The sequence below is a fragment of the Nanorana parkeri genome, unplaced genomic scaffold (genome assembly GCF_000935625.1).
Source record: "Nanorana parkeri isolate BGI_ZX_2015 unplaced genomic scaffold, ASM93562v1 scaffold67, whole genome shotgun sequence".
Lineage (NCBI taxonomy): Eukaryota > Metazoa > Chordata > Amphibia > Anura > Dicroglossidae > Nanorana > Nanorana parkeri.
This window is the reverse complement of record NW_017306335.1, coordinates 1,539,559-1,562,397: the sequence shown is the minus strand read 5'-3', so window position 1 is coordinate 1,562,397 and position 22,839 is coordinate 1,539,559. Positions and strand designations below refer to the sequence as shown.

The 22,839-nt window shown below is 44.0% G+C and overlaps 1 protein-coding gene across 1 annotated transcript in view; it reads left to right on the top strand.

Annotated features, from left to right (window-relative positions):
• The window catches only part of LOC108804637 (potassium voltage-gated channel subfamily KQT member 1-like), a 58,677-nt gene that overhangs the window by 11,043 nt on the left and 24,795 nt on the right, over window positions 1-22,839 (top strand). The window contains exons 2-3 of the mRNA XM_018576470.1: window positions 19,516-19,606; window positions 20,858-20,984. Coding sequence (XP_018431972.1) covers window positions 19,516-19,606; window positions 20,858-20,984 — 218 coding nt within the window. The remainder of the gene's footprint in view (window positions 1-19,515; window positions 19,607-20,857; window positions 20,985-22,839) is intronic.

The following is a 22,839-nucleotide window of genomic DNA, read 5'->3' as shown; positions in this document are numbered from 1 at the left end:
GGGTTCCCTACAGCCGCCTACAAAGAATTCAGAGGGAGAGAGTATCATATTGGAAAAAAGAGCAGGAGAGCCTCACATATATTGCCAGCATGTGCGGTCACAGCTACCCACATTGTGATTTCCAGAGTTATTTTGCCGCTTTTCTACGCTTATTGCTGATAGTATTGTCTGAGCCGACCAGAAATGATGATATGCCCAAGTACAGTATGGTCTATGTAACTTTTTCGACATTTCAACTGATGTTGAATTTTTTAAGTTGAACGGACCAGGCGGCATTATTGATGCAAATAATTCAGATGTGACTGCCACTGGTCACTTTTGGAGACCTGAATACAATAACTTTTTGTATTGTTTTATATAGCGAATTACCCCAGTTGCACACCTTCCTTTTCTAGTTGAATGATAACTGTTTTCTCTATTGGCTGGGTTTGGTGCCTACATTCAGCAGATCTTCAGCTCTTCTAAGCAAGTCTAGATCTCCCGTGTGTTGCTATATGGAGTACGGGACAGCCTCCAATCCAATGTGCTTTAATTCTCGTACTATATGGCCAACGTATGTGTACATCTGACCATCACACCTGCAATATGGCTCAATAGTTTTGAATGATTGAACTTAGGTGGTTCCAGTGAAGGGTCCTTGGTAATGCTACATCATACAAAGATATTTTAGATGATTGTGGGCCTCCAACCTTGTGGTAACAGTTTGGTGAAGACCCTTTTCTGTTTATTTAATTTGCCCCTGTGCACAAAGCTCCAAAAATACACGGTGTGACCAGTTTGGTGTGGAGGAACTCATGTGGCCTTCACAGAGCCCTGACCTCAACGCTACTGGACACCATTTGGGATGAATTAGATCACCAATTGTGAGCCAGGACTTCTCATCCAACATCAGCATCTGACCTCACAAATGCTCTTTAGGCTGAATGGGCAAAAATTCCCACAGGCACAATCCAAAATCTGGTGGAAAGTCTTCCCAGAAGAGTGGAGGATGTTATAGTTACAATGGAGGGGGGCAACCCCAAATTAATGGCCATAGTTTGAGGATCCATCAAGCTCCTATTGGTGTGATGGTCAGATGACCACACTCACAGTCAGTGCTCTCTTACATTGAGGAAGGAGCATTTGATGTACTAATGTGGAACCTTGACTCAATGGCTTGGCTTATACATACACATGCCACTGAGACTGAGAGGTCTGTTTCAAAGGAGCGGCGTGTTTGCAAATTTCTCTTTTTTTTTTTGGTGCTACTTAGAAAAATGTAAATTTGAAAAGTGTACTTTGAAAATGTCAATCTTAGAGATTTCCCTAAAACAGTCAGAAAGGTGCATTGAGATTCGGATAGTTTGCCATTTCCAAATTGATAGACGTGTGTAAAGTGCGCACTTGATTTCCGCGTTATGCACACTTTGGGCCTGCGGGTGACTAGTAAGCGGGAAGTGGAGAACTTTTACTGAAAATGCAGAATGACAGCTTTGGGAATTGTGTGCCAATGATCCCCCTGTTCCATGGAGGGCGGACAGCTGTCAAAGTTCTCCTATCTGTAGAAAGAAAAGCGACCTCCCGGCGCCACTTCATAGGCAATATACATGTCATTTTCCTGCCCTTTTTTTTTTGCACAAAATACAAAAAAAACCCACAGAAACTGTTTAATGGCTAGCCCTAAAATTGCAACTAGCCAATACACATGCAAACCATAAGTGGCGAGCTGCGTTTAATAAATCAGACAAATGAGTAAAGTACATCACAAAAATGACGTAAATAACATCTCGCCGTTCAGATAGAGGCATTCAAATTTTAGAAGTGGACTTTAGTTAGGTCCCCTTTGATGGCTGGAAGATCTCCAAGACCTGGGACTAGTATGGAACCTCTGTGATCGCCCATTCGTGTTGGGGGCACCCTGTGTTGGGTTTTCACCCTTATTAACCATTTATTACCAGGAAGCATACTTTTGGGGGCCCTGACTATTTCATTTGGGGTCACTTTTTTGTCTCCCTCCCTCCCATCATCTTGTGCATTTTGGAATACCCACTATACATTAAATTAACATCTAAAGTCTTCAGATGCTTGCAGGGCTGGGCACAAGAGGGTGTACCATGTACATATGTTCTGTATGGTTTGTCTATCATTTACACTCATTGACTTAAATAGAAGAATCGTAGCAAAAGCTACACCAATCAGTCTCACATGGTCACACAATTCTCCAGTTCTCTGCAAATCATCTCTATTACATACTGCTGATACATCATGGGCCAAGGGTAGGCAACCTCGGCTCTTCAGCTGTTGTGGAACTACAAGTCCCACGAGGCATTGAAAGACTCTGACAGTCACAGGCATGATAGGATTTGTAATTTTACCACATCTGGTGTGCCATAGGCAGTCATTGCTTCATCTGGATGGTCATCTGATGGCCTGTGCACTAGGTATCATAAACAGCTGCCGTGTTTTTTTGTTCATAAAATACTGTTTTCCCCCTTTTTACATTCTTTGTTGCATCTTGGTGCTGATGATCTTCTGCAGCCTCCTTGCAGACACTTCCTGTCTACATGCACTCCAGCGATGGCTGCTTGGTATTTCTCAGGGGGGGTTTCCTATTGGTGACCAGGCCTGCTTAAAGTAATATTAAATATAAAAGCTATTTCAAAAGCTGATTAAACTGCTTACAATGAACGCTGCTTATCGATGTTTAAAAGTGTTAGCTTCCTGCAAAATCAGCTGGTCCCCTGAGCACTGGCACTGATATTCTGTTTTAGGGTGGCTCCTTTCCCTTGCAGGGTCCTATGGAGCCACCCTTGTGTGTACGAGTGAGCAGTGTGTGTCTCCACAAACACACAGACACAGCAAGGCAGACCATTCGCTTGCTCTCTACTCCACCTTCCTCCCTTCTCCAAGCTTGTAGGTGGACAGATGTTGGAGTTTGTTCCCTCCATTGGGATCTTGTACTCAACAGGAAGTTTAGGGAAGCTCAGCGGAGAGAGTTGGAGCCGTTTGGAAACATGATTTGATAACTGTAAGTTCGAAAATGTAAAGAAATACTTTGCTGGGCAATGTATATTTGTTTGATCCTGATTTGTTATAGAAAAATACTTTAATGTCTGTTCAGTCACCTGTAGTCTCCATAAGCCCCTGTGACAGGGTGACAACACAGGAGCTCAATTGGAAGGCAGAGCGTTGTCACCTTATAGCAGGAAGTTGCTGAACAAGGATCTTTATGGCAGGGTCACCAGGAGTTCATTTAATGAAATCGGCAGATTAAAAAAAGAATGACGGTGTGAATCTGACCTGAAGGCAGCGAATGATAAAACAGAAAACCTATTTCAGTCTTCTTGGCGATAAAACGACTTTGCTCTGCGTATGACAGGTTCACTTTAGGTTAGCATGGTCCCCTCTCTGTAAACATCACCGGTGCCCACCATTCTGCCATCCCTGCTGTCGCCCGGGCGGTACATCCAGGATTTTCTGATGGTTTCCTGCCAAGTTTTGGGATCGGCCCCTCTTTCGAGGACAGCGGGCTGAGGCGGTAATCGCTGAGTGTGGATAAGCTCCGTCAGCTGGGCAGATGTTGCAGTGAGTGGCTGAGATAATCTGCAGATTTATCCTGGTGTGTGGTGTGCGGGGCGTGGATATTATCAGCTTCTCCATCCGGTCCACATGGCATCTGATCCGCGGGCCCCTCGCCTCCTGGTCTGCACTGCGATGCCAGCGGACAGTTCCAGTTCCTCGTCGCCTGCCAGCGGGAGAAGGCTGGAGGGTGATGTCAGATATTCATCAAACCTCAGCTACAGTAACAACAGTTTTGGTTTTGGATACATTACAGAAACAAAATTTGATCTGCGAACCCACTGGGGAGATTTTCCCTCACTTCCTGTCTCTCTGACACCCATACAAGATTTGAGGGGTGTGGTTTATAAAATCTAATAAAAACACTTTTTTACAAGTTTTACCTTTGCCCACGAAAAAAGTGCCTTGTATGCAAGAGATTTCCCATTAACCCACATTTCTTGTACGGGTGTCACTTGGACAGAAAGTGAGGGTTGATCTCCCCAATTGTGACACAGATGGCAAAAAAAAAAACAACCCAACAGAGGCTTTTATCGAATTTGGGGCTGGTGCTGAAATTTAAAGGGGAATTTCAGCTTATACCATGATGTATTTTGCATAAGCAAATCATATTATGAGTAGTGATGAGTCTCGGCTTACATGAGTTCACCCAAGCCCGTTTAAAAGTGTTACCGCCAACACCCCCCTTCCCTCCTGGCCGTGCTGATTGGTTGTCGTGCACCATTGCTCCAGATTTTGTCTGCTCCATATTTGATAAATTCCCCCCAAGGTGTTTTGTGAAAAATGCAAAAAGCACTGTGTTGAAGCACTGTGTATCATAAACAGTTGTCACTTTGTCAAGACCTCGTGCAGCCTCTTTGCAAGCCACTTCCTGTCTACATGCACAGAGATGGCTGCGTGGCATTTGTCAGAGTGGGTTTCCTGATGTGAAAAAGGAAACTTCAAGTAGAACTGGAAGGCACACCACCGCCTTATAGCATATAATAAATGTAATTATCAACAAAAAAAAATTTCGAAAGTATATCCTGATGGTGACAACAATGGGCCACGCCTGTGCAATGAGTGTTAGAATGGTTCCATGAAGTCTGGGTGACAGGGTGACAACATAGGAACTCAAATGAGAGACAGTACGGAGCGATGTCACCTTATACTAGGAAGAACCATCAGGATAGGATTACCAGGAGTAGTTTTTTTGCTGCAGATTTACGAATATTAAAAACAACTTTTGAAACAATAGTAACATTTTTAAGCTTATATGAGATTTTAGTGATTAGAGTTACATATATTATATACAAAAGAGTACATGTCATAAATAATTATACACTAGGCATTTACCATGTAATATATATTTATACGAGATGTATAGAGATGTATATATTCTATCTTCTCACACCAGAACAAGGCAAAACGTACAGAAATTAAAATTTAATGAGACACCTGTTGGCGGCTGGTAATTATGGTGTAAGAACTTTCTTACTGCCCTTTGTTAACCTTAAAATGTGAGTGTTTTCGGATGAGATCAGCCTGATGTCAGATGGCCAATTTCCTCTTCATGGCTGAAAGCTGAACTCCAAGCTAACTGCATTTGAGAAAAGTCAGGTCTTTAAAGGGTATCTCTGGTCAAAAACCAAAAATAAATCTATATTTGTATATTGAAGTTCTCTCCCACTCCTAATAACCATATCCATCTAGAAGTCTGTAAACTTACTTAGTGAAGATGCCCATATGATTGACTTCCTCAATGCAGTGACACAATGTCACTCAGCCTTGTAAATATTAGATCCTTTGGCAGCTTTGTGAATAGACCCCATAGTAACCATACTCTGTCCTCAATTATCCACAAACACTCAGAGATAACTGATCGCTGAGTGTATGTAGCCTGCTCTCCTCTCTGACACACACTGTCACAGGAGGCTGAGTGAGCGGTGCGAAAGGAGAGCCCAGCCTCATGTGACAGCGCTGTCTCTGCCCCCACACCGCTCTGCCGCACTGTGATAGGCGGCCAAGCGGTGTGGGAGGAGAGACACCGGCCGCTAACAGCGCTCTTGTGCCATATCCCTCGGCCAGTTGTCACTTTCTCTCCTCCACGCTGGGACACACAGCAGCGCCCAGCGGGGAGGAAAGAAATCACGGAATTAGCCGATGTATCGGCAGGAAAATGGCACTTTCGGCATTTAGCCAAAAGTGTCATTTTCGGCCGATATGTTTCGGCGGCCGATATATCGGTGCATCCCTAAAATATACACTTCCTGATGTCACCACTTTTACAGAGCCTGGCTTCTAAACTACAACTCAACGTCTGAACAACTTAACATTATCATTGCTTCCTGGAAGCAATACATGATGGGCTATGTAGTCTTGAGAAATGGAGATTGTATCCCATTAAGCAGCAGGGAAAAAGACACAAAGCACACTGGGAATCCAGGAAGTTGTTGAAAGTGATGGGCAGAAGCAAGAAGCCAGCACACCAGAGTGTTCCGGCCTCATTGTTTTACTGAGGTCATAGCTGCAGAGGTAGATTCACAAAGCAAAAAAAGACATCATAGCATTGACGTTTTGGATACGCACAGGTTCCCTATCATCTGTCACCTGGAGAACGTGGAGCCGCGCGTCTTCCTCTACAACTATAACAATGAGGACCGAGAACTCGGGTGTGCTGGCTCCTTAGTCACAGGTTTAAAGACCTCACTTTTCTCCACTGCATTTAGCAATATGGCTTGGTCACCAACCCGTCCCCAGTCTTCCCATTGGATAATGAATAAGCAAGATTATTCTTATGAGTTCAGGTGTATTTGTTGCCTTTGGAAGTTTAGTTTTCCCTCACTTCCTGTCAGTGAAGCAGTTGTTACCTGGATATTAATTTAGAGGAAATATCTCAAAAGAAATCCTAGATAGCAGAAAACAATCAGTTTAGCCATCTGTGTGACAAAGTAAGAGACCAGTGCAGGGAGCTAATAGCAGACATTCCAACTCTCCCGGATGTTCCTGGAGTCTCCCGCTGTTAGATAGCGGCTCCCAGCTGCCTGGAAGAGAAACATTTTCTCCTGGAAAGGTTTGCTCTATCTAGCAGAGTAAACCTTTTCCTGCTTTCTGTTTTTTTTCTTCTTTTTTTTTCTGACATCGGGGCCGCCAGCCGTCATCAGTCAGAGAAAAAAAAAAAAACCCAGCATAGGAATGAATAGCTAGGCTTCTTTTGGCTATTTCAATTTGCAATAGCAGACTAGCTATTGCACCTAGCGTTTGCACCTCCCACTGCTGCTGTCAATCAGTTCTCCATCAGGTCCTCCTCTGCTGATTGACAGAAGCAGAGGGCGGGTGCAATAGCCACCTTACTATTGGCTATTACAAATTGAAATAGCCAATACAAATCTGGCTATTCATTCCAGGCAGTAGCTGTTAGAATACTAAATTGACAGAGGGCACCTCCCTGAAATGAGAAGGGCACCTCCCTGAAAGTAGCTGGGATCTCTGCAATAGAAAGTCAGATTCAGGTACTTAAAGTGACACTAAACTCAGGAGTTAAAGAAGAACTCTGAGGTGAGGGATTTACACTCAACCTCATAGTTCAAGCCGACCTGTGACAATAAAACTGTCACACATCGGCTCTATAGATCGGGAAGTGAGCGAACACATACCGTCGCTTGCTGTCTTCCCGATCATCTCCCTGCAGAGAGCGGTGACTTCAGTAATCACACCCCGCAGGGAATCCCTCCCCTCTTCGATCCTCCAGCGCTGAATGGAGGAACAGAATTGGGAGGGGGCAGGGCACAGCTGGCTAAGTCTCTAGATAGGCAGAGCCCAGTGTCAATCAGCCAGCTGGGTGGATCTCAACAGTATTGTCGGAAACCATGCCGGCTGCGGCGCTCTCAGTATATAGCGGGGAAAATGCCCGCTATATAGTGAGCTTGGGGTCAATGGAGGAGGTTAGTATATGTCCTCCCGTGAACACCGATGGAGCAAAGAAAAGCTGAGTGTGTGCAGCTTGTTAGCACAGTGTTGTCAGGGCTGGGAACTCTCTCAGGCTGCATTCACACATAACGTTTGTAGTTCCCACACAGTTTTCCGCGTGAGAGACCGCGCTGGACGAAAACGCTAATGTTTTTCAATCCGCGTGGATGCCGCTAGTTTGCGGCTATTAAATAACCGCGAACGTGCGGAATCCGCCGGATTATCGCGCTTGCACTATTGTCAGTTGTCAAAATATCAGTTGGTTTGCCCTGCATGGGCGAAATACTAGCCTTAGGTTAACTCCTAATGTTTTTCTTTTTTTTTTTTGCTGTCAAAGAGAATACTTTGTAAGTGCATCGCAAGGTCTGTGCTCAACTCTACAGTGCCTTTGACTGTTGTCACCAGGACAGGGTGAAAACGGTAAAGAGAAATCTCCCTAACAAAGACAGCAATGAAAACCTAACAGAGACTTTGACCCTTCTGCACTCAACGTGTTCTCATTGCTGTTTGTGTCTCCCTTTAAAAAAATGCCCTGAACTTCCTGTTCCAAGACGACGCAGGAAGTAAGGAAAAATGTATATGGCTACCGTCACCGTGACATCAGTGAAACATCTATATACGTGCTCTCTGCAGTGGCACGCTACAAATATTCTGCTCCACATAAAAACATAATACATGCTTCTGCTCTTAGGATGAATTTCCTGTCTTGTGCACAATGCGCTCTTCAGATACATTGTGTTATCTCTATCATCATTTTAGCAGCAAAATGGCTCAACCTAATTAAATAGGAAAATTAGGCTTAAAATAGAAGGCAGTTCTAGTAGAACCCTACTGGAGAACTTCCCACCCCATCATGAGCAACCAACACGAGCTACAATATGTTTAAAAGTTTTTGGCCCCCTCCAAATTATAGAGTTCAGGTGAATCCAGGAAAGGGTCCTGTGAATACTACAGTTGTGTTCTTTCAACCTTATGGTAAAAGTATGGTGAGGGCCCTATTCTGTTGCAGCATGAGTGTGCCCCTGTCTACAAAGTCAGCTCCGTATAAACATGGTTTGACCAGTTTGGTGTGGAAGGACATGAGTGACCTTCACAGAGCCCTGACCTCAACTCTGCTCAACACCTTTGGGTGGGGAAACGCCAATTGCAAGCCAGGTCTTCTCATCCAATACCAGTACCTGATCTCACAGATGTGTTGTGCTTTAAGTATAGACTGTGATAAAATTGTGTTATTATCATGGCTAGTGGTCAGTCATGTTGGGGGTGTAGTGTTATATAGAGTGTAATAAAATGGTATTATAATCGTGCCCAGTGGTCGGCCATGTGTAATAGAATTGTATTATGGTCATGTTGGAGGTGTAGTGTTTTATATAGAGAGTAATAGAATTGTATTATGGCCATGTTGGAGGTGTAGCGTTCTATGTATAGAGTGTGATATAACTGTATTAATATCATGTCCAGTGGTCGGTCATGTTGGAGGTGTAGTGTTCTTTGTATAGAGTGTAATAGATTGTATGATCATGTCCAGTGGTCGGTCATGTTATAGGTGTAGTGTTCTATGTATAGAGTGTAATAGAATTGTATTATGGCCATGTTGGGGGTTGTAGTGTTCCATGTATAGAGCGTAATAAATTGTATGATCATGTCAATTGGTCGGTCATGTTAGAGGTGTAGTGTTCCATGTATAGAGTGTAATAGATTGTATGATCATGTCCAGTGGTTGGTCATGTTGGAGGTGTAGTGTTCCATGTATAGAGTGTAATAGATTGTATTATCATGTCCAGTGGTCGGTCATGTTGGAGGTGTAGTGTTCCATGTATAGAGTGTAATAGATTGTATTATGGCCATGTTGGAGGTGCAGTGTTCCATGTATAGAGTGTAATAGATTGTATGATCATGTCCAGTGGTCGGTCATGTTGGAGGTGCAGTGTTCCATGTATAGAGTGTAATAGATTGTATGATCATGTCCAGTGGTCAGTCATGTTGGAGGTGTAGTGTTCCATGTATAGAGTGTAATAGATTGTATGATCATGTCCAGTGGTCGGTCATGTTGGAGGTGTAGTGTTCCATGTATAGAGTGTAATAGATTGTATGATCATGTCCAGTGGTCGGTCATGTTGGAGGTGCAGTGTTCCATGTATAGAGTGTAATAGATTGTATGATCATGTCCAGTGGTCGGTCATGTTGGAGGTGCAGTGTTCCATGTATAGAGTGTAATAGAATTGTATTATGGCCATGTTGGGGGTTGTAGTGTTCCATGTATAGAGTGTAATAGATTGTATGATCATGTCCAGTGGTCGGTCATGTTGGAGGTGCAGTGTTCCATGTATAGAGTGTAATAGATTGTATGATCATGTCCAGTGGTCAGTCATGTTGGAGGTGTAGTGTTCCATGTATAGAGTGTAATAGATTGTATGATCATGTCCAGTGGTCGGTCATGATTGGGGTGTTGCCTCTATAGACAGTGTTTCAGTATTGCATTATGATCATTTTTTCAGGTCACATTGCCAGACGTGTTTTTGTGGTATTGGCAGACTGCATGTCTAGTTTGAGGTTTTTGTCTCTCTGTGTAAGTTGTATACAAAACAGAAACAATTGTGAATGTTTTTTACGGAAGTATAAATATTTTATGAGATTCTTTGCACATTGTAATATTGTAAATAATACAACATGTTTCCCTTTTATCCTCTAGCCACCAAAAATCTAACACCTTTCTCTAGCAATGATATGAACACAAGTCCCATTGACCTCCAACCAGAAAAGGTTCCATTGCACATTTCTCAACAATAGAAATTCTGTGGAAAAGCTCCTATTGCTTTGTAGTGCTCAGGATATATGAACCCAGCGGGTGATTCAGCTTCATAACATCCAACCAAAGATTTCTGGACTTGCTTTTACTAATGCAATTACAGGCTTGAGATCTCGCTCTTAACTGTGTTTGTTTTTGTCCAGGTGGTCCTACACTTCTATCTTATATATGTTATGATTGTTGTACAATACAATAGTCACTGCCCCACCCACTGATTTCTGCATTCAAGCAATAATTGAGTTAATGTGTTTTAAGGACATATTTTGACCAATAGCAAAGTAGTAAAGTAACCCATAAAATACATAGAGGGCTCACAACTAGCATGCTCAAGTTTTCAGCCTTACAGTCAAACATTTCCATGTGCAACATGAGAACCCATTACTGTATTCTTCCTTGCTGCTGATAATCTGGGAACACCATCTAACATATGGTTTGAATGTGCTGCAGGCAGACATTTCGATGACCATGACATTGTTCATTATATAGTGTATATGCCGGTATAATGCCCAGCCCAGCTGTAAATGACATTTCTGTCAGAGCTGCGTGTTGCATGACCACAACATGTTGTGCAGCTGTCAGCTGTGCATGTCACATACCCATGTGTCATATGGTGCTCCCTGACACACAGCGCTGGTCGGATTAGCCGTGTCTTGATCTCTTCATCTTTTATTCAGAGGTTACAGTTGTTCCAATCTAACATTACACACAGACAGGGCTGCCATGCTGTACTTAACACAGTGTCACCATGCGAATCCAACTCTCCGAGCTTTCTTTCCTGCTAATATGTCTTAATGATGTGTTTACCTTCCAATTTGGGTACTAGTTCCCTTTGTCCTTGTCCTTACTCCAGACCTTTACCTCTATAATCTGTGACCCATACCTGGGCACCTGTGTTTTATGTCCTTGTCCTTACTCTAGACCTACACCTCTACGATCTGTGACCCATGTTACCTTGGAATATGTTCCCTATGCCCTTGTCTTTACTTTAGACCTTTACCTATATAGTTTGTGACCCATCTTACATGGGTACCTGTAGCCTGTGTCCTTGTCCTTACTCTAGATCTTTACCCCTATAATCTGTGACCCATCTTATCCAACTGTATGTTGCATCCTTGTCCTTACTTCAGATCCTACCTGGGTATCTGTGTCCTTATTCTTATTCTATACCTATACCCCTATAATTGGTGACCCATCTTGCCTGGGTACCTGTGACCTCTGTCCTTGTCCTTACTCTTGAACTTTATCCCTATAATCTGTGACCCATCTTACCCTGGGCACCAGTGCCCTGTATCCTTGTCCTTACTCCAGACCTTTACCCCATCTTGCCTGGGTACCCGTGTCCTTGTTCTTCCCCCAGACCTGTAGCTAGATAACTATCTTACCCAGGTACTTTAGCACAACATAATGTGTACCTTTGTGATTCCTCCATACCTGCACCACTAATCCTGTGCCTCATCTTACTCGGGTACCTTTGCCCAGGTAATAAATGTCCACTAATATATGTTCTTGTCCTTTCTCCAGACTTGTACCCCATCATCTTACCTGGGTACCTGTTGCAACTAATATATGTCCTTGTCCCTTCTTCTGCCCCAGCTATAGTGTGCCCATATCCTTCTTAGACACCTGTCCCCCTTAAACCTTTGTCCCAGCTACTGTGTGTCCTTGTCTATTCTCTAGACTTATAACCACTGTGGCAGTGTAAGCCAATACCACGGTGTTAGGTGGCCTCAAAGTCACCCAGGGTTCTCAGCCAGAGGGGCTGAGTGGCTCCAGGAAGACAGTATGTGTACCAGGAGAGAACTGCCTTTTCAGTTATTTCCAGGTTGTCTGGATCATAGTTGGGATCCTGGAGCCAGGAGATTTCTTAGAGCTCTGGGTGGGATGAAATCTCCATTCCTGGGTCCATGCTTTGGTAGTGACCAGCACCTGATTGTGCACCTGTGTACATCCTTCATGAAGAGTGTGCTGGGATGTGTTCAGGGCCCCACCTGTGAGTCAGGAGAGCTCCACCCTGGGGAGTGTTGGAGTTGTGTGTGTGCAGGGAGCACACGGACACAGACCACCTCGGGTGCATGCTAGACGCACACGGAACAGCCAGGGGTGGCTGGGAGAGGTCAGGAAGGTCGGTGACCCGAGGACCTGCGGTACAGTCTGCTAAGAGAGCAGAGTGAGGGCTCACGAGGGGTGAGCAGCGTGAGTGTCTTGTAGCTGAGGAAAGCTACAGAGCCATAACAAGGACTGTCTTATGTTGCTGTTTCAAGCTATTTTGTGTTTGCCCTTTCAATAAACTGTGTTTCCTTGACTTACCTGGACTACAGTGGAGTGTCCTTGTTACACCACTATTACCTGTGCCCCATCCTACCAAGGCACCTGTACCGCAGCTAAAGTGTGCCTTGTGTTACCTCTAGACCTGTACCCCTATAACTTTTGCCCCATCTTACCTGGGTGCATGTGGCCCGCTAACGTATGCTCTTGTGCTCCAATGCCCTATCTTACCCAGGTACTTGTGCCTCAGCTGTTGTGTTGTCATTTCTCCTCCAAAACTATCTCTTTTGGTACATATGCCCTATCTCACCCAGGTAACTGTATCACAGCTATTGTGTGTCATTGTGCCTCTTCCAGAATGGTCCCACTATAACTTGTTATAACTATTGTACACCTTCTATTCTCTATCTACACCTCCAACCTTGATCAGCTAATAATCTTGCATGGCTTCCAATACCAACTCTATGCTGATGACACACAAATCTATCTCTCTTCTCTGCAGCTCACCCCTTCAGTGTCCTTGTGCATCACAAATTTATTAACTGATATATCAGTATGAATGTGGCACCACTTCATAAAACTCAATCTTTCAAAAACTGAGCTCCCTCATCAACTCTTCCATTGATCTCCGTCAGGACTTCTCCAGAGTCTCTCCCATTCTCTAGGACGCCCCACCCCAACCTGTCCAGCTATCTCCTACTCTGTCTCTGATTAGGTGATCCCTGAAAACTCGTCTATTCAAGGAAGCCTATCCCACCTCTACGTAACCACTGAACTTTTACTTTCTCATTCAACTCATCCCCGCACAGCTACCAACTCTTGTATCACTTGCCTTTCCCTTTTAGATTGGAAGCTCTCATTAGTAGGGCCCTCCTAACCACCTTGTCTTGAATTGTCTTCCTTTATATTATAAAGTGATGCGCAAACTGTTGGCGCTATATAAATCCTGTATAATAAGAACCTGGGTATCTTGTGCCCTGATATCAGTGCGTCCATAAGCTGTGCCTCAACTAGTGTTTGCTTAATGGATGAAAAGAAACAATAAAGTCAAATACTTTCCAGGAAAAAACTACTCCACGAGGGCACACATTAAATTGTAGGATATTAGCTATCCCCCTGCTTAGTGGCCCTCTATCCCTTCAGATTCCCTGTCACTCATGTGTTTTTGCAGGCTCCACGCCTGGGCTCAGTGATGGTGGGTAAAGATCACAACCCTCAATGTCAGGGCCTCTTATTCTTCAGTGACCTCGACCCAGCATCATCATAGCGTAGGCAGACAGCCCCCTGAACTGAACGCATAAATGTTCTTTAAAGTGACACCAAACTCAGGAGTTAAATCTTATAAATGCATTCAAGCACCTTAACTATTAATAAAAATTTATCTTATGTGTGTATCACTCGGTTGTAGATCCTCAAATCATCTCTGAATTGGTGACGCTGTCCTTCCTTCTGGATGATGGCTGCTTTTGTTCCCCATGGGTACTGTGTGTGTTGTGGTAGTACCACTCAAAGCTCCCTCCTGTGATGGACAATCTCAATACAAAATATTTAACTAAATGTGAGATTGTATTCCATTGCGGGAGCGATGGCTACTTTACAACACACAAAGTGGGATGGCTACTTTACAACACACAAAGTGGGATTAGGAGCAAGGCAAGAAAACCCTTATAGCACTTGGTCCAATTTGCTCCCAAATGAAAAACATTGTTACAAGTGATAAATATTATTAACCAGTTATGTTCTGAGCATTTAAAAATATGTCCAGCTTTTTTTCAGCATCCTAGAACCAGGAAGTCTGTCCCTCGTTTTCACAGTTACTGTTACTGTGAATCAGTCTTTCCGTATGTGGAGGTTAAGCCTCTTTTCTCCAAATGCAAAGAGTGTCCTCTTGTCCTTTGCTATGACTTTAAACTGAACCACTTTGCACCAAGCTCAGTATATGGACTGTGACAAACTAGGAGTTGCAGAGAAAGAGCACATGGAGGCTAAGCACACATTGACGGGAATTTCTCAAAACTAGAGCAGACAAAATCTGAAGCAGCTGTGCATGGTAACCAATCAGCTTCTCTCTTTCTCTTTCAATTCTTAACTGAACAAACTGAAGAGAGCAGCTGATTGGTTACCATTCACAGCCGCTACAGTTTTGATAAATCCCCCCCCAATTGTGTTTACATTCATGTGTATGTGGGGACAATTTTTTTTTAAATTAGGGTTGATAACCCCCTGATAGCTGATAACCCCCTATGTGATTGCATATGGCTGGTGACAGGTCCTCTTTAAGAAGATATTAGGGGCCTAACTTTACCTATGGACCCCAATAGTCACAGCGGCCAAGGAATGAAAACTCAGAAAATGGAAGTGATCAAATGCGCATTGCTTCAGGCTTTATTCACCAGAGAGGAAATCCGCAAAGGGATCCCTTTGCTCTACTCTAGTAATTGGGTGGCTTAACAGCCATCTGAATCACTTCAATCAGAAAGCCGGGAGTCAGCTGAAGAAATGCAAACTGACTCCCAGATACTTTAACAACCAAAAGTCAATTTTACAGGGCTGTGCTACCAGGAAAAGTCTCCTGGTGGAGGTTCATAAGTATTATTCAGTTCTACTGATGGAAGCACACGGTTGTCAGCTGCTTGTAGTCATGAAGTATATGGCTTTACTGTCAAATCTTATTTGGGTCTCTCTTTTGTTGTGATTCATAAAGGGGTATTGTCACCAGAACAGGAATAGATTGGAAATCTTCCACTGGGGACCCTGCTGACCAATAGTGATGGGCTCAGGCGTGTTCGCAGCTCTACGTGCCGAGCCCGCCAGGAAGCTGACAGCGCAGCAGCGCCAATCACAGGTACTGAGACATTTCCTGATCTCTGCAGCTGCGGACTGGGATTGGCGCTGTTGCGCTGTCAGCTTCCTGGCGGGCTCGGCACGTGGAGCTGCGAACACGCCCGAGCCCATCATTACTGACCACCAGGGATTTCCCTCTTTTTCAAGGGGTTTTCTCCCACTTCCTCTTGAGGCTATCAGACAGGAAGTGAAGAGAAATCTCCCCAAAGGGGCACAGAGGGTAAAAAACAAAAAAGCTGACAGGGGTTATAAACCTCCTTTACAAAAAAAACTTTTGACTTCAGTTCTACTTGAATTAATATATAGCAATTAAAGGAAAAGTATGAATATGTATAAAACAATAATAACAACAAACAATATAGATACACCAATATTCCGACGCCAATATAATTACATCCCGAGAGTAGATTATCTTTGTATAATTTCACGGATTTTCCACCAGTAATCTGCCAATAGTTTCCGGAGCCAGCTGTCTCATTACTTTTTAATGTGATGGTCATTATGGCCGGTCTCATCTGTGCGGACTTAATGCTGAACTGGATCCCCGATTGGCATGTCTCATCAGCAGCAGCTGTGAGGTGTCTCATAAAGAGGAAAGGCCGTTAGATGCCTGAAGAACACGGCTTGTATGTTATATATAGATCTGTTTTCATCTGGTCTTGACTGTAAGCCAAATGAGTTCTGTGAATCCTCAGTCTGCAATTAATTATTCACCTGTTTATATGTTCTGCTGTCTGCAGATTAAGGTGAGGAAAGGGAAAAAAAAGTATTGATCAAGAATCTGCAGCCCCTGTGTAGGATCATTGTGAAAAGTTTACTGAATCCGGTTGCAATGGCCTCAGATTGAGGGCCCATTCACACCACATCCAGATCATCTCCAGACCAGACCAGATTGTTTCCGGACCGAAAATGCATCCTAATGCATCCCTATGCTATTTCTGGCCTCTGTTCACATCAGCGCAGTCGGTTCCAGACCAGACCAGAAAAATACTGCTCGTCTCATTTTGTCTGGTCTGGAATGTACTGGAACTGCGGGCAGGATCACACCATTTTCCGGACCAGATCTGGTCCAGAAAATGGTGTGAACCTGCCCTAAAGGAGAACATGTACTGAGCGATTTGAAGAAATAGGTCACCAGCACTTCAAATAATTAAAATGAATAAGTCCTTTTATTGGACAATTGTGTCACGACAATCAAAAAGAGCTGACGTTTCGGGGCCACGCAGGGTCCCTTCTTCAAGGCAAAAGAGGTCACATCTTTTGCCTTGAAGAAGGGACCCTGCGTGGCCCCGAAACGTCAGCTCTTTTTGATTGTCGTGACACAATTGTCCAATAAAAGGACTTATTCATTTTAATTATTTGGAGTGCTGGTGACCTATTTCTTCAACTTTGTGTTTTGCAACATGTGCTGAGAGACACATTGGAGTTGCCAGTGCTAAAGCCTTTCTGGAAATGGTGATTGCCTGGCTGTCTGCGGATTGGAGTCACTGGCCTTTCTCAAAACTGGGAACTTCTGAGGCTCAGAATGAACCCTTTTCTAAGTGGTTTTGTTTTTTTCTACAATCTGAAATGTCAAAGAACAAAAACAGCCCAACTTTATACAGCAAGTTGTGTGTGAATAAAGCAGACTCTAGGCAGATGTAAAAGACACAGATGAATGCAGCTCTGTAACCTATAAAGTATCCTACAGGAAATGCATTTCTTTAAATACAAGCAGTGTAAATACCTGAATGTGACTTGGTATCAGCCTCTTGTAGCCCCTGTACAGAAGAGTGTGAGAGGAAGAACAGTACAAGGAACCAATCAGTATGACCCTGCCGATAGGAGGAGAGAGCAGAGTGACAGAGAGATGAGCTCATCACTGTGCTGCTTTTCCTTTTTCTGTTCAGTCACAGGCTGGGGGTGAGTTCAGGATGATCTGGGCTCAGAGGATGTGGGTTGAATGATGTTGGGCATCACACTGAAGACTAGTGGCAGAAAGAAAGTACTGTGGAGGCAACCATTGGATTGAAGCCGAGTATTACAGCAAAAGCTAGTTTGTTATTTGATCTCTTTATGGGATATTCATTTCTACTGTTGTATGTTTTATTTAGGGCTAGTTCACACCAGCCCTGGTGTTTTCCGGCCCGATTGGTGCCGGAACGCACTGGATCGCATTCCGGCCGGCTCACTTTGTTTTGGGGCAGCATGATGTGCGATACGTTCCCGTGCGGGTGATCGCACTGCGGCCAGAAGGGCGTGGCTGCGGTGCCATTGACTTCAATGCACCGCAATGCCACCTCCCGCCCCAAAACAAAGTGGGCCGGCCGGAATGTGATCCCGTGCATTGGGCCGGAACACACTGGGGCAGGTGTGTACTAGCCCTCAAGGTTCTGCTTTAAACAATAACAATCTTAAAGAAGTACAGGGCTTTTACACACATGGGGTGCACAGAGTGCCCCCCTATCAGCCAGCTGGTGGCCACAGTCAGAGATTAGTAATTATTCTGTCTAATAGGAACAATCACATGACAACTAAAATCAGAGAAAAGAACGAAAACCTAATCTGCATATTTGTTGCCGGTCAGAGTTTACTGAAGATACCAGGTAAGCATGACAGCCAGCTAACGAGCATTTTTAAAAGTGGAGGACATTACCCACAGAATATGCTGCTATGTTTGTGTCATGCTGTTTATTACCTGTAATACCTGTCCTTTTCCTTGTTGGAAAAAGTTGAAAATCTTGAAATAAAGAATTTATAAAAAAAAAGTGGAGGACATACTTACAGGAACTTGACCAATCTGTTTGAAGTGGACTTAGCATCCAGGTATTTATTACCTCTCACAGAGATCACAGTACTCCCCCTCACAATGACTTCATCTGCTTTTCTCTTCAGAAGGACGGCACCATCTTTGTTCACGCTTCATCCAGGGTCACCATCTACTATATATATATCTTAAAAGCCATTTTATGTGATAGAATTCGGGAACCCTCTGTCAGGTTCCTTTGCTGGCTGGGTCCCCACTGGGAAGATCCCCTCACTTTCTGTCCACGTGACAACACAACAAGTGAAGGAGAATCTCACAGACAGCAATAAAATCTCAGAAAGATTCTAATCCCTCCCTGCCACATCCAAGACAAAAAAGAGTTTTGTTTGGAGTTGGGTTTTAGGTTGCAGGAAGTGTAAAGCCAGCATTGATTTTACTCCTGTATGCCATGATATATTATTACTACGGATGCAACAAAACTAATTTTTAGACTGAAGCCGACATTTCAAAATTTGTCAGACAGAAACCGAAATCTAAAATTACTTTTTTTTTCCCAACCTTTTTTAATTTTTTTAGATGATTTTTTAATTATTTTATTTTTATGTTTTGTTTTCTACTTTGGGGTGTAAACAGATCCCTGATATTTCCCTTTTAAAGTAGAAAAAATCTATTTTTCTGCAGCCCCAGCACTCAATGAACAGGAAGCTCTTAGTACAGAGGCTTCCTGTTCATTCACAATCTGTAGATAGTAAATATTTACTATCAACCCAGTCATAAATATTTAACATATTTATAAATCCTGAAGCTTCGTCTCCGGCCGAAGCTATCTGCCCTGCTCGGCCTCCTGACAGCTTCTCTTCTCCCCACTGGGCGGCAGCTGCAGGATCGGCTCTGTGTCCCCTCCAATCCCAGCTGCCTCTGCTGACACAGGCTGGGGAAAGCAGTGGGGACCCAAAGGGACTCAGACCGAAGCTTGCAGCCGGCACCCAGCAGGTAGGAGAGAAGCTAGGGATGCACCACATTCTCTGTCATTTTTGTATGTATACTACTAATTATAGGGATGCACCGATACCGATACTACTATTCTTTCGCTAGAACACCGGGTTCACAGGCAATCAGGAAGCTGGGCGATGGGTCATGATCTACCGCCTGACTTCCTGATAATCAGGCCACACAGCACCGGTAAAAAAATATCGGTACTCGTAATTGATACCAAAAAACTGGCATCGGTGCATCCCTAACTCATTATTACATCCTGTAAAACAGTGCTGTTAGATGACACTACCTGTATGTATCTGAGGAAATCTAATAATCCAATAATTCCTTTTTCCATTCTTTTATACAGGTTCCTCCTTGTTCTTATATGTTTAATATTCAGTGTCCTCTCCACCATAGAACATTACTCTGAATTTGCCACAGGAACTCTGTTCTGGATGGTGAGTAGCAGAAACCACACGAACAAATGTAGTCTCTAGCAGTGCAGAGTATTTCCGGAGAGGGGAGTTAGATAGAGGAAGGAGCAGAGTCCTCCAGCAGAGCAGAGTGTTTCTGGAGAGGGGAGTTAGATAGAGGAAGGAGCAGAGTCCTCCAGCAGAGCAGAGTGTTTCTGGAGAGGGGAGTTAGATAGAGGAAGGAGCAGAGTCCTCCAGCAGTGCAGAGTATTTCAGAAGAAAAGAGTTAGAAGAAGAAGAGCCCTCCAGGAGAGGAGCATTAGATAGAGTAAGGAAATTAGCCCACCAACAATGCAAAGTATTTCAGGAGAGGAGCATTAGATAGAGGAAGGAGAAAAGCCCTCTAGGAGAGAAGTGTTAGAGTAAGAAGAGCCCTACAGGAGAGAAGTGTTAAATAGAGGAAGAAGAGCCCTCCCGGAGAGAAGTGTTGTAGAGGAAGAAGAGCCCTTGAGGAGAGAAGTGTTAGATAGATAAAGAAGAGCCCTTCAAGAGAGAAGTTTTAGATAGAAGAAGAAGAGGCCTCCAGGAGAAGAGCATTGGATAGAGGAAGTAGAAGAACCCTTCAGGAGAGAAGTGTTGGATAGAGGAAGAAGAGCCCTCCAGGAGAAGAGAATTGGATGGAGGAAGCAGAAGAACCTTCCAGGAGAGAAGTGTTGGATAGAGGAAGAAGAGCCCTCCAGGAGAGAAGTTTTAGATAGAAGAAGAAGAACCCTCCAGGAGAAGAGCATTGGATAGAGGAAGTAGAAGAACCCTTCAGGAGAGAAGTGTTGGATAGAGGAAGAAGAGCCCTCCAGGAGAGAAGTTTTAGATAGAAGAAGAAGAACCCTCCAGGAGAAGAGCATTGGATAGAGGAAGTAGAAGAACCCTTCAGGAGAGAAGTGTTGGATAGAGGAAGAAGAGCCCTCCAGGAGAAGAGAATTGGATGGAGGAAGCAGAAGAACCCTCCAGGAGAGCAGTGTTGGATAGAGGAAGAAGAGCCCTCCAGGAGAGAAGTGTTGGATAGAGGAAGTAGAAGAACCCTTCAGGAGAGAAGTGTTGGATAGAGGAAGAAGAGCCCTCCAGGAGAGAAGTGTTGGATAGAGGAAGTAGAAGAGCTCTCCAGGAGAGAAGTGTTGGATAGAGGAAGGAGAAGAGTCCTCCAGCAGTGCAGAGTATTTGAGGAGAGGAGAGTGTCAAGTGTCAGTTATGTGTCTCCCCTCCCTCACCTTTAGTCTCTTCTCTTTTTTTTTCTTACAGGAGATTGTACTGGTCGTGTTTTTTGGTGCCGAATATCTTGTACGTCTGTGGTCAGCCGGCTGCCGCAGCAAATATGTGGGTTTCAAGGGGCGAATACGTTTTGCTCGAAAACCCATCTCAATAATCGGTGAGAACATCTTGAGCCATGTCTGGGGTTCCAGTACAATGGTGGGACTTGCTGTTGGTTATTCATAGGACAAAAGCATCCAATAAGATTCAGTCTCTGGAAATTGTATCTCTAAATATCTCTAAATATGAATTCTATGAGGTTTCTAGGGGCTTCCCACTCTGCAGATCATGGTTCATTGACAGAATTGTTGACTATGACTTACAAAGTCTAGAGGACACTGCTTGGCGTTTATTGTCACCTGACATTTCAAATAAATGACACAATGAAATACATTTTATTTAGTTTATGTTCAAAAAAAGCTGTTAGATTTAATTTCCCCAAAATTTTAACAAAATCATAAAAGTCTGGTGCAATTTTGGAAAAATGCATTGGGATTAATAGGGCAGGTGAAATTAAGGTGCTTTCTGGAGATTTTTAAAGCCCAATAAAACTTTCAGTTTAAATCAGTAAAATACATTTAAGGTGCATCAAAACAAAAGGTTTATAAAGTCCTACATTTTGTTTTCTCCTATACTTATTGGAGCTGTAGCTCTGACCAGTGGCGTCCCCAAGCCGGGTGTCACCTGGAGCGGCCACCGGATGTTTCCTGCTGGGACGCCATCACGCACGCATGTGACGTCATTACGTGCATGACCTTTAAATACTGGTGGCCATCTTGGTAATGGCCACAGGCAGAGAGAGGGGGGGATGATTATTCGGCAGGATAAGGTATGCCACTGTGTCCCCTCCTCTCTTGCACAGCTATTAGGCACTCAGTCCATGACTGAGTTGCCGACTTTTCAAAGAGGGGTGACACCAAATTGACTGTGAGTCATTTTGGTGTCACCCCCTCTGAGGGTGTCACCTGGTGCGGGCCACACTTCCCCGCACACCCCTTGTGACGCCACTGGCTCTGACGTAGCAGTGGGAACCTGTCATACTGGGCACAGCAGGTGTACAGACCCAGGAACTCAGCACAGGGATGATGAGAACCCCTCATAATAGACACAGCAGATGTACAGATCCGGGAACTCAGCCCAGGAATGGGGGAAAACCCCTCATAATGGGCACAACAGGTGTGCAGACCCGGGAACTCAGCACAGGAATGATGGGAGCCCTTTAAAATGCACACAGCAGGTGTACAGCCTTAGCAAAATCATCAGAGTCCATGACATATGCAAGTCATGACATATGCTGTCATCATCCATCAAATACTGAAATAGGAGTTTTGGGTAGACCGTTCCTGTATTTGGCCATATTTTGTTTATCCCAATAGCTGCTCATGTGTCATGTTCAGCCTCTTAATTAGAGCGGAGGTCTTCTTTAACCATTTCATGAAATCTATAGGCAATGATGATGGACAGAGCATAGAAGACAATAGAGTGCCATAAGATATACGTATAGGGTCTCCGTCCCGGTGACAGACACGACGGGATGCGGCTCTCTGACACAACACATGTTGATGAGAGATGTTTAAACTGTGTACGATTAACTTTCAAAGGCCATGTTACTTGCCGAGTGTAAGCAAGGACTAGTTTTACTATGGAGACATGAAATCGGTCATTTTTACAGCAGTTATTCTGAATATCAAAACATTAAAGTGTCATGTCACTCAAAACAGATGTTTCCGGTATGGGTGGATATACTATGTTCAAGGCTAAATCCTTAGCACAGCAGCACTCAGACTGGGAGTGTGAGGGGCAGAACAATGGACCAATGGGGGCTCTTTTGCTTTGCCCAGTGCTTTGTCTAGGTGCATTCAGGACATGAAGGGTACATAAAATATTAGTATGCAGCCTCCCTCTGGTTGTCCAAGCTAGGGGAAGGTTGTGACCAAACTGTATTGCCCAACTGATGAAAAGAAAAGTGAAGT